Source organism: Gracilinanus agilis, chromosome 4, assembly GCF_016433145.1.
Source record: "Gracilinanus agilis isolate LMUSP501 chromosome 4, AgileGrace, whole genome shotgun sequence".
In the NCBI taxonomy this organism is placed as follows: domain Eukaryota; kingdom Metazoa; phylum Chordata; class Mammalia; order Didelphimorphia; family Didelphidae; genus Gracilinanus; species Gracilinanus agilis.
This window is the reverse complement of record NC_058133.1, coordinates 276,359,398-276,372,249: the sequence shown is the minus strand read 5'-3', so window position 1 is coordinate 276,372,249 and position 12,852 is coordinate 276,359,398. Positions and strand designations below refer to the sequence as shown.

The 12,852-nt window shown below is 37.4% G+C and overlaps 1 protein-coding gene across 1 annotated transcript in view; it reads right to left on the bottom strand.

Annotated features, from left to right (window-relative positions):
- The window catches only part of POLH (DNA polymerase eta), a 42,020-nt gene extending 37,184 nt beyond the window's left edge, over positions 1-4,836 (bottom strand). The window contains exons 1-2 of the mRNA XM_044674697.1: positions 4,397-4,836; positions 1,496-1,630 (exon numbers count right to left, since the gene is read on the bottom strand). Coding sequence (XP_044530632.1) covers positions 1,496-1,630; positions 4,397-4,533 — 272 coding nt within the window. The 5' untranslated portion in view covers positions 4,534-4,836. The remainder of the gene's footprint in view (positions 1-1,495; positions 1,631-4,396) is intronic.
- Positions 4,837-12,852: the final 8,016 nt, after the last annotated feature.

Genomic DNA, 12,852 nt, shown 5'->3' with positions numbered 1-12,852 from the left:
AGAAAGGTCTAATTTTCTGAGAATATCAATTTATTAAGCAATGCATGCCAACTGCCTAACAAATCAGGACCAGACTCCTTCCTCAGTTAGAACTGAACCCCCAAAACAAGGGGAGACAGATTTTTATATAGTAAAAACAATTTTTAAAGGCCAATTAAGTAAAATGAAACAATATAACATAGATCATCTGATTTCTAATTGGAGGAAAGACTAAGTATAGGTGGGTTGAATTTCCCAGCTACACATGATTCAAACAATGCTATATGGTTTTCTCCTAATTCCCACAATTGAATAAACTTTTCTCACAAGGCAAAATCTGGACTAGGCCCATAATTGAATAGAAAAGGAACTAAGCTAGCTCACAAAATGGAACCAGTATGGTTTATTAAGTTTCCACAATTAACTACTTGTTATCCTAATCCCAATTCCTTAATAAAAAAAAAAAATCCTTACCTTCTGTCCTACAGTCAATGTAAGTATTGGTTCCAAGGCAGAAGCAATAAAGACTAGACAACTGGTATTAAGTGATTTGCCCAGGGTCACGTACCCAGGAAGTGTCTGAGGTCAGATTTAAAGCAGGGTTCCCAACTCTAGGCCTGACACTCTATCCACTGTGCTACCTAGCTGTCCCTATTCCTTTAATTTTCTTAATGGAAGGAAGATGTTGTCAACAGTGTTGAAAATGCATTAATAGAAAATAAAGATCTTGCCACCAACATCCTGGGCATTATCAAACAGTTCAACATCAGAAATTGATACGATATTATCAGTAGAAATTGCATGAAAGAGAATGCAATACCATTTGCCTTGTTGTTGTACCCCAAAGATTATGTAACTTTTCCCATCTGACTTGCAGCTGAAACCTGCCATATGTATTGTTCCCTTCATTAAGAATGTGAGCTCCCTGAGAGCAGGGACTATCTCACTTTTCTATTTGTAAACACTGTACTTAGCAGAGCAATTTGCACATTGTTAAGTGCTCAATAAATGTCTTATTCATTCATTCATTCAAGAGGGGATGATTGCTAAGAACACAGAAACAGGCCTTACCAAAAGAGGATGTATTATCTCTACTCCATAAGAGAGAAAATGTAACGGAAAAATATAATGGAGCTTTTTTTTTTTTAAATCCTTACCTTTTGTCTCAATATTAATTCTAAGACAGAAGAGCAGCAAGGGCTAGGCAATCAGGGTAAAGTGACTTGCCTAAGGTCACATGGCTATGAACACTTTGAGACCATATTTGAACTCGGGTCCTCCTGACTCCAGGCCTGATGCTCTATCCACTGTGTTACCTAGCTGCTTCAAATGAAGAACTTTAAGAAAAGGAGGATACCTGGTTTTTAAGATGGTTGCTAAAAGCTTCTGAAATCCAAACCAAAATCTCTGGGAAAGTGACAGCATCCAGGTGCTGCCAATTCAAAACAGTACTGGGGCATCATGAACCAAAAGTACCAATCCCTTCCCCTTTGTCCCAAACAATTGTTCCCCTTACTTGGTAAGATTAGCTTTCCCACGGGCCTCACGAACTTGTACTAGGAGGAGGTCTGGACAAAGCTTCTTGGCATCATCTGCCCACATGCCTCTAGTAACTCCAAAAGCACGAGCTTCATAACTGACTGCAATTATTCTAGAGAAAAAAGTAGGTAGTTACTGTATGATCACAAACAACAAAAAACAGAAGCATATGCAAGAATAACTTACTAGATGAAATGGAAGACTATCATGGACTTTGGCAATCAGAGCTGGGGAGGTGGTACTCTTTTTAAGCAAAGACACTGTACAACAAAAGGAAAGAGAAGCAAACAGAAATAAGGCCATTAAGGCTGAGGTCAAATTGCCCATAGGTACCTAAGGTGAGGAAAATAGCAAATCACACAGGAAGCTACAAAGTCATATTCACTTACACAAAGAATAACAATCAACATTAGCAACACCCAAAAAACTATAAGAGATAATGATAGTATATAGGGAATAGGTAAAAATGAAATTGTTATAATGTTATTGGATATGTCTGCTACTACCTGTTCATTATCTACTAATCAAGACCAACTGCTTTTATAATCATATTCTTCTGTAACTCACATAATAAGTTGAATTAGTACATTTATATGGGAAGCATAAGAAGGCAGTCTAATAAGCCCAAAGAGATAGGAAGCAATGGTGGATGACAGGAAGGAAATAGTTGTTCATCCCTATAGTCTACTTTTAGTAATGGCCTAATATGATACAATAATCTGTACAAGTACAACACCTCATATGGAAGAAAAAAACAGTTTCTGGGCATTCTTTCACTGTATTGTACTATGCCCTAAGAGTAATAAGCAGCAAGTATTAACCAATATTGCAGTTGCTAATATGCATAGTTGTTGGCTTATATACCTTGCTAAAGTTCACAGAGAAAATAAATGTTATTTAGACTGGAAACAGGTTGGCTATTATTAAGAAACATTAAAAAAATTAAGTTTCTAATTCATCATCTATGTGGACAGTGAGAGAGACAGCATGGCATAGGGGATAGGAGGTTTGCCTTGGATTCAGAAAGACTTGGTTTCAAATTCTGCTTTTGAACAAGCAGCTCTTATAAACAAGAGCAAGTCACTCACCCTCTTAGTATTCTCGGTAAATTTCTTTTTTTTTTTTTTTAACCCCTACCTTCTGTTTTAGAATCCCATAGAATCCCTTGGAACATATCAGTTCCAAAGCAGAACCATCATAAAGGTCTGGGCAAATGAGGTTAATTGATTTGCTCAGGGTCACACAGCTAGGAAATATGGTCAATTTCTATAATTAGGATAAAAAGGAATTACAACTCTGTATCAGTAGATAAGAGTTTTCATAGTAGGAATTCCAAATATCAATGGAATCAATGGTGTAAATCAAAACAGAAAAGTATGTTATTGCCATTACAAGTTATTACTTGTTCTGTAAGAATGTAAACTGCTAATCAATCAACAATATTTATTGAGTGCTCATTATGTAAAAAGAATTTTCTGGGGGTTACAGAAGAAAATATGATTCCTATGCTTCAAGCAGCTTTGCTTCTATATCCCCATAAAAACTGGTATGGAAATCATTGAGGTAAGGAGTATGAAGGGGAAAAAAAATGACTTTCCTATCCTTGCTACCACTATGTGCCCTTTAATGGATTATCTACTCTCTGTTCTAGATTTTGAAGTCATTGAGTCATAAACCAGAAGAGGGGTATAGCTAATGGGTTTTTGAGGCCTAAAATAAGACAAGTTCTTCATTTCCCATCAAGCTGGCTGTAGTTCTCTGGAAATCTCCCTCTGCTGAGGACCTTCCCTTCTCCTCTCCTATCCCCTCACAACTTGCCCCTTTTCAGATTCCTTTTTAACTGTTGACTTTCCCATTGGAATGTAAGCTCCTCGAGGGTAGGAACTGTTCTTTCTTTTTGCCTGTATTTGTATTTCCAGAGCTTACCACAGTACCAGACACATTGTAGGCAAGCACTTAAATGCTTGTTGACTGACTGACTGACAAGAAAGAAGCTTAGAAGTAAGAAACTAGGGCAGTGATAGAAAACCTTTTAGAGATGGGGTGCAGGGCCCCATACCCACCCCACCCCCAGATTGAGTGCTGTGCCCCCAGTGTGGGGCATACGCCGTCCCCATCTTTCCACACACAGGGGAGGGAGGAAGAGTTACCATTGGACTACTGGGCAGAGGGGTAGGTGAAGTAAGAAATGTCCTCAAAATGTAGAGAGAGGGAGAGGAGTGGCCCGAGTGCTCAGCCACTACTCTCCCCCCTCCAGCTCTGCCACCTTTGAGCCGTGCACCTTACCCCTGGGCAGAGGGGCAGGTGATGTAAAAAAATGTCATTAGGCACATGGAGAGGGGAAAGGGAGCAACTCGGCCTAAGTCGCTCTACCTTTCCAATAACATACACTGGGGGGATGGGAAAGGTAGGGAGGGCAGCCATGTGCCCACACAGAGTGCTCTATGTGCCATATCTGGCACCCATGCCATAGGTTCACCATCACTAAACTAGGGAAAACAAAGCATGGTTGACAAGCAAGGTCTGAGGAAGGTCAGGAATAGAGATTTCAATTTGATTAGATCAGAACTAACCAAAAGAGGAATAGAAAGTCTGAATGACCAAATGTCAGGCATGCTATGGAAAGGGTTTCTATTCAGGACAACAAGGTTTACTCCAACTCTAAAATTCTTGGAAATTTTAAATTTACTTAGAAATTTATTTATTAAATTACTTATTAATTTACTTAGAAATATAAAAAATATCAGAAGGCCATGTAATAGTTAAGATTCCACATTTCTAGGCACAGAAGCCATGGCTGAAATTTAAGTCAGAGCAGTTCAGAGAAGTCTTATGCATGCTATTTAGTACAATGCAGATTCCTAAATATGACACATACCCACCACCCCTCCATGATTTGTACTGCACAACTGCACAAGGCTTGTTTCTCAAATGTGGATTCTGCCTCTGTTCCACTTGTACAAAAAAACAATCCATGTCCACTAGGGCAACCACGCGCTCCTGCCCAGTTGCCATTTTCCTGTTAAAGATGAAATATTTTATAATTAATCAATCAATCAAATAAAGCCAGCTTATAAGAGATATGAGAAAACATTTCCATTTATATTTATAAAAGTATTCATCTATTCTCACCACATAGAAAAGATAACCATTAGGCAACATGTAAAAAAGCATATGAAATGGGAATAAGTAATTTCATTCATGAAGCTACTCTTGGCTACAAAAAAAGAAGAAAAGCAAACTAGAAAGTAACAATATTATCCTCTTCCTAATTTTAAAACAGAATCGAAATTACTTTAAAAAGCATGAGTTACATGGGGGCAGCTGGGTAGCTCAGTGGATTGAGAGCCAGGCCTAGAGATGGGAGGTCCTAGGTTCAAATCCGGCCTCAGACACTTCCCAGCTGTGTGACCCTGGGCAAGTCACTTGACCCCCATTGCCTACCCTTACCACTCTTCCACCTATAAGTCAATACACAGAAGTTAAGGGTTTAAAATTAAAAAAAAAAAAAAGCATGAGTTACATATGTAAAAGTAAAAGTAATAATAGCACCTACCTTCCAGGTTTTTTTGTGAAGATCAAAAGAATGAATATATGTAAAACTCTTTGTAAATTTTAAACTGCTATACAAAATGGGGGTTATTATTATTACTAATCACCTACTATGTGAAAGATACTTTTGTCTATGTTGGAAATTAAAAAAAAATTCTCTAAACCTCATCTGTAAAGTACAGATAATAATAGTATTTCATAGCATTGTGAATGTCAAATCTTTGTACAACATTTTGTAAACCTTAAAATATGTATAAATGTCATCTATTTAGTTCTTCCTTTCATTATGCCTGCTGTAGACACCACTTAATCATGCATTTGCTCTTACAGTATTGTATTTCATTATCACAAGTAAAGAAGAATGGGTGAAAATTTTTTAAAAGGGAAAAAAAAGCATGAGTTAATTTTTAACACCAGGTAGAGTGGTACAGAGAAGTTACATTCATTGCTCAACCCACGTTCTAAAACAAAGTACAAAAGTAATTAGCTATATTGGATTATCTTTTAAGGTATCTTTTTCAATGGTCCAGAACATTGTAGAAGCTTCTGGAAAAAATCAATTACTGTTCAAAAGAGTTTGCCCTAACCATCCCCCAAAGAAAAATCAAATGGAAGAAAAATGCCTATTATCTAGATTGACAATTTACAGAGTTTATCCCCCCATAACTTTTAATCTTAGACTGAGAGTATAAATGGACAAGATGGGCTTAGAATTTAAGAGAAAGGGAAAAGCAGAAAGGATTGATTTCTGGAAATTTCAGAGATTCTTTGGTGACCTCAACTTCTCCTAGGTACAAAGATCAGTTTTTTATACCAACAGCCTACTGCTGTTTCAGATGCTCTGCTTGACTTCAACTCTATACCCCAGGATAAGCTCAACACAAGGATATTCATCATGGAGATAGCTTCAGCTGTGATATTCTCACCTTATCAGGTCCCCCAGTTTCCTCTACCACTCTGATTGGAGAACTGGATATCAGAACAAAAAACCTTCCAATGCCTTCCTTTATAGACAGTTCAGAAGCTGAACCAATTTTCATTTCTTGTCAGCTTCACTGCTTGTTTCTATTTCAATATCATCATGCCCTGACCAGTTTCCCTCTGACCCAAGCTCTCTCCCTTTCAGTTTCCCTTGAATATTGTCTGCCCCCATCAGATTATAGGTGCTTAATAAAATTTGTTTTGTGTTGTATTGTATTGTACTATTTGTGTTCTATGACTGATTCATGGAACACTAGTCTCCAAAGAATCAAAAATAAGTAGCATTCAGAGGGCAAAGGATAAATAAATGTAAAGAGACTATGACATATATATAAAAATTCCTTCAAAAACTGCAAGGAGCCAGAGAAAAGGACTTTAAAAAATAATCAAAAATAAGATGAAAAAAGAACATGGTGAAAATAAGGGATAAACCAATGACTACTGTGTCATCCCTCTATGTATCCTCAATACATCAGGAGAAAGCGAGGAAGGTCTCTGGCACTCAGAGGTCATAGACAAGAATCACACAGAACTAACAGGTATAAACAGGCTGCCATCTACATTGCTAGGGACAGGAGAATGTCTATTCTGATGAGGTTACAGGTCCATTTTGTTGGTAGTGAAATTAGGGAAAGTGGAGGTAACAGGCAAAAGGCAGAGAGTAAGGATTCCAGAATTCTGGATGAGTGATTGGTTGAGTTGGCAGTTAGTCCCTGGACTTTCACCTTGGAGGTACTAGCTATTCTGCTCTCCCTGTCTCTATGGATCATCTAGCAAGACTTCACTGACCGGGAAGAGGTTGAGTTTGGTGAGACACACTGGTGGACAGTTGTATCAAGAGCCTTTGGATTAATTGCTGTGACTCTGCTAGATTCCTGACAGACCCTTGAAGGACAACAGACATGAGATCTCCCAATCAGCCCAGTGGACCTGTTTTGCCTTCCAGCTTTCCCTTACTTTTAAAATACTATCAAAGGGGAAATTCAAAATAGGCAGCTGAGTAATTTAGAGAGATCAGTATAGAAAACCTGTTGGACCTTGGTGGGAGGAAATCCAGATCTGTCCTAGTTAGTTCATCCCAATCCCAGTTAATTTAATAAACCCTTGTTGTTACCTTGACAGCCTCTCCCTGAAATCCTTACTCAGATCAATAGGATTTAAGTTACTGGCCCAAGGACTATTAAGAACCTAGAGAAAAGTTAACATCATTCAATCCCTATACCAACCTATTAATACCTATCAATACATATTTTGACCTACATCGTATTTTGTTTTTTCAATTTGAATATTTTCAAGCAGCAGTTGCAAACATTTAAGCAGACACTCCTGACGTTACTGGTTTTTTGATTATTTTAATGAATTCTTATTGATTTTTTTGGTTTTCCTTATATCACCAAAAATTCTCCCAGGATTATTCTCTCTTCCCATTCCCAGAGAACACTTTTCTAAGATCCTAGACTCTAATTATTATAAGTTGCCAAACCAAATCCAGATATGCAGGATTCCCACTAACTCCTCTTTACTTAACCTCATAATGTTCACGAGTTCCAATATTATCTTTTCTTTGTGGGAGAATGAAGTAAAATGCTTCCTAAGCTGTTAATAGAGTATCCCAGTTATACCAAAAATACAGTTTTCTTTTCTTTTGCTTTTTTAACACAAAGGAACAGCATCCCACAAAATTTCATTTTTTAAATTTATTTAATTAATTTGAAATATTTTTCCATGGTTACATGATTTGTATTCTTTCCTTCTCCCCCTCCCGTAGCATTCCATATAATTTTAGTTGAATCAAATGAAAATAAATCTTTTCTCCATTAGTCTTTTTGTGAGACTGTTTTTTTAAATAGTCCATTTGCTGGTATTATCTACCCTTATTTCCTCATTTATTTGACATTACAAGGGAATGAGATGATTTGGATTAGAGAATTTTCTAAGTAATAAAAACTTATTCCTTAAATCACTAAATTTAAAACTATTTTTGATGAAAATCTTGGGGAAAGAGAGACAGGGTGGTGTAGTGGATAGTGAGCCAGTCTCCAAGTCAGGAAAACGTGGGTTTAAACTGGCTATATAACCCTGGACAAGTCACTTAACCTCTTACTGTCCCCAGGCAAAACCTTTTTTTTTTTTTATCCTGGGACTCCATTCTAGGAGCATAGGGCCACAACCAGTAGGCAATGGGACACACAGTTGCTCAGGGTCACCCAGCTGGGAAGTGTCTGAGTCCGGATTTGAACCTAGGACCTTTCGTCTCTAGGCCTGGCTCTCAATCCACTGAGCTAGCCCAGCTGCCCCTACTTTAGGTTGCAGTTTCTTTAGCAGATGTAGTTTTTACAGGGTGGGGTTGCTAGCCCCACGCCCAACCCTCCTCCTTTTTTTCATCCGGGCTAGGGACCGTCCTTGGCCCAGGAGTGGTAAGGGTGGGCAGTAGGGGTCAAGTGACTTGCCCAAGGTCACACAGCTGGAAGTGTCCGAGGCCGGACTTGAACCTAGGACCTCCAGTCTCTAGGCCTGGCTCTTAATCCACTGAGCCACTCAGCTGCCCCCAAGACTATAAATTACATATCAAGTATTAATCTGCATGGGAGTTTGCTAATTGGGAGCTTCCTAGACCAATGAAATCATATATCTGGAGATGGATCTTCCTGATCTATTGATCCCTGCCCCTTATTTTTATCCTAATTCTTTACTCACATTCCTGGGCTACTGAACATTAATAGAAAGTTTTTGAAAATGAAAGATTTTACCTGCTATAAATTTATGTTACATAGACTCAGCCAGATAATCTACTGCTGACAGACTATCCTTCTACTCTGTTCTCATCAACTCAAGAATCACAGGATTTCAGAACTGGAAAGGAGCTTAGAGGTATCAAATTCCATTCACATGTAACCAAAAATTCCTTCAACATCTCCAGCAAAATGCACACCCAGCCTTCATTCAAACATCAGTGAGGGAGAAATCATTACCTAAATACATTCCATTTTCAGAAAAACGCCAATTATTCAGTGTTTCCTTTCCTCAAGATGAAACTGAGGAAGAAGCTAGGTAGCTCAGGGACTGGGAGCCAGGCCTAGAGATGGTAAGTCCTGGGTTCAAATCTGGATTCAAGATACTTCCTAGCTATGTGCCTGGGCAACTCACTTAACCTCGACCGCTTAGCCCTTACTGCTCTTCTACTTTGGAACCAATATTTAGTATTGATTCCAAGGCAAAGGTTAAAAAAAAAAAATTAAACAGCTTCCGAATGCATCCTCATAACCCAAAACTTTCATAGATGATTTAGTCTTCCTTTTACTTCACCAAGGAAACAAGTCATTAATAAAAGTCCCATTCTCTACACCTCAGAACTTCTTGGCATGACCTCTCATTCTTTGCTCATTAACTCTTGCCTCCTCCAAGGCCTTGCTCCAACAATTTTCCTCTTTTCCATGCTTTCCCTCTCCACTAGGCTCTTCCCATCTGTCTATAAACACACTTGGGTCTCCCAAATCCTAAAAAAAAACACCTTCATTTGACCCTGATACTTTGTCTTGTCCAGCAGTTACCATTCATAGTATTTCTTCCTTCCCCTTTGCTGCCAATTTCCTTAAAAACATCATCTCTATTCTATGCCTCTACCTCCTTATCACCCATTCTCTCAACTTTCTGCTATCTAGGTTCTACAAACTCTACTGAACCTTGTCTCACCAATGACTTCCTTATTGACAAGTCCAATGGTCGTTTTTTAGCCCTCATCCTTGACCTCTGAAGGAATTTACAGATGCTTCTGACACCAATTCCCGTCTCTTCTGTATATCTCCACATATCTTGCTTCAAGGAGCTCACTATTACCACTCTTTTACTTTGGAGCCAATACAGAGTATTGATTTTAAGATGGAAGGTAAGGATTTTTAAATAAAGTAGTGGGAGAAAGAAGTTGAAACTAAGGCCTTTGGTTTTATCTGTGAAATTCAATTCTCTAGGCTTCTTTTATCCTTTTACTAATGCTGATCAAGAGCAAAATTGATGAAGAAAAGAAGGCTTGACCTAACAGCCACCATTTTAACAAAAACAACTGTCCGATTCCAGAAAAAGAAATAAATAACATTTTTTGATGTTTTCTGAAAGTCTGAGATCCAAATTATCTCCCTTCTTCCCTTTCCTTCCTCCTCTCTGAGTCCTATCTTTTCAGCCTAATTTCACTGTTACCCTTACAGCACTTAAGAGCTTCCATCCAAATTAGAACTAGCTGCTTTGTGAATTCAATATGCTATCTCTGCCCTCCAAGAATTGAAACAAATTATCCTCTACTGTTGTTCAATGGGGAGAGCTCTGGGCCTAGAGTCTGAAAGACTCAACTTAAAATTACTAGGTATGTGACTTTGGGCAAGTCACTTAACTTCTATCTGCCTTACTTTCCTCAGCTGTAAAATGGAGACAGTAATAGAAGCTATCTCATAGTGTTGTCAGGAGGCCCAAATGAGACAATCTTTGTGAAGTGATTAGCATAGTGCCTGGCACATGGTAGGTCTTTAATAAATGCTTATTCTTTTGCTGATCTCAGAGGTCTCTTCTGATTCTCTGATTCTCCCGATGTCCTTATCTAAAGCAGATAGAAGGTGGTGCAATAGAAAGAGTGCTGGGACTTATTAGCTATGTGGCTCCAAGCAAGTAACTTAACTTGTTTGCCTCAGTTTCCTCAACTCTAAAATGGGGAAAATAATAGCACCTAATTCCCAAGGTTGTTGAGGGGATCAAATTAGATAAGAATTATAAAGCATTTAACACAGCATTTAACATATAGTCAGCACTTAATAAATATTTGTTTTCTTCCTTCTTTATCCCACTACTAGACTTTTGGGTCCACCAGGAGAAGGAGATTATCTTACATAAATTCTGTTTCCCTTAAGAGTCTAACAGTATTCTGCAGATAGTATCGGCTTAAAGAAACTACTGAATTGAGTATGTCAAGTATAACCTTTTAGGGTAATTTAGAGCTTTTGTGAGAAGTAATATACCTAAGGAGCAAGAAAAGTCAGGATGTTATTCTACCAGATAGGAAGGAGAAGATCTAACTCTGCTTCTAGTTCTATCACTAACTAGCCTGTGTGATATCGGGACCTAATGAATTAATAAATTTGAGAAAATTTAAGATATAAAAACACATAACTATAATTTAAAATATCGTATCATATTACAAAAAGTATAGACGTGTTAGATTTAAAGAAGAAAATATTTACTCACTATGGGCACCGGGGAAATCATATAGAAGCTAGCATATGATTTGGATTTTACAAGATTAATTGCAATTAATTGGGGAATGGCCAAACAAATTGTGGTATATGTTGGTGATGGAAATGATAAGCAAGATGATTTCAGAAAAAGCTGGAAAGATCTGCATGAACTGATGCAGAGCAAAATAAGCAGAACCAAGAGAACATTGTACACAGTAACAGCAATATTGTATGATGATCAACTGTGAAAACTTGGCTGCTCTCAACAATGAAATAATCTGGAACAATTCTGAAGGACTTATGGGGAATGCTATCCACATCCAGAGAAAGAACTGTTGAGTTGGATGGATGCAGATTCAAACATATTATCTTTCACATCAGTGTATTTATGGTTTTATTATGGAGTTTTGGTTTTGCATTAGTGTGCCCTTACAACAATGATCAATACAGAAGTGTGTTTTGCATGATAATAAACATATGGTCCAGATTAAATTGCTTTCCATATCCAAGTGGAGGGAGGGAATGAGATGATTTGTATCTTAAAATTTTGGACAATGTTTGTTAAAAACTGTTATTTCATATAACTGGAAAAATAAAATATCTCTGAATTTAAAAAATAAGGAGCTATTAAAAAAAAGATGGACAGTAGGTGAGAAAGGGAACAGTTTTCCCATCTGTAAAATAAGAAGACTGAATAAGATGATCTTTTAATCCAGCCCTCAAATTCTCAATGCAGAAGGTTACTAATGAAACACATCAAGTTTGAAAATGATTACTGATAATTCAATTCACCTGAAGCACTAGTAAAACTATACTATCCTAATCTAGTACAGTGTCATGTGCTCCACTGTTACACAATTGTTTTTTAAAGCTGTAGGAGAAGGAAGTTGAAACCAAGGTCTTTAGTTTTATCTATGAAATTCAATTTTCTAAGTTATCTTTTATCCCATTTTTACTAAGGCTAATCAAGAGCAAAAGAAATAAGAAAGAAATTAAGACTTGACATAAATGCCATCATTTTAAACAAAAGCAAATGTCTGACTGCAGAAAAAAATATTTATTAGTTTGGAGAAATTATTAAGAATACTATGTTTGGGGGCAACTAGGTGGCTTAGTGGATAGGCCTAGAGACAGGAGGTTCTGGGTTCAAATGTGGCCTCAGATACTTCCTAACTGTGTGACCCTTGGCAAGTCAATTAATCTCAACTGTTCCCTTACTACCAATACCTAATATTGGTTCTAAGATGGAAGGTAAAGGTTTAAAAAAAGTACTATGTTGGAAAAATGTTTTGGAAGGTTTCCATGTAATCGTTAGAGGCATTTTTTTCTACCTACCTATAAGACTGCAACTCAAAAGTTCTTGATAATCGTAAATCCTGAGCTAGAAAGGGCTATAAAAAAAACTAAAAGAAACCAAATTTAGAAATTCTTTTTTTTTTTTTTTAATTTAGCTTAATCAAGTTCTAGTTAACTAATCACTAGCATGACACAAGACATGATTCTCTCCTGGGTTAAAGTATCCCCATCCCTTTTTTTTAAACCTTTACCTTCTGTCTTAGAACCCATACTAAATATCTGTGCC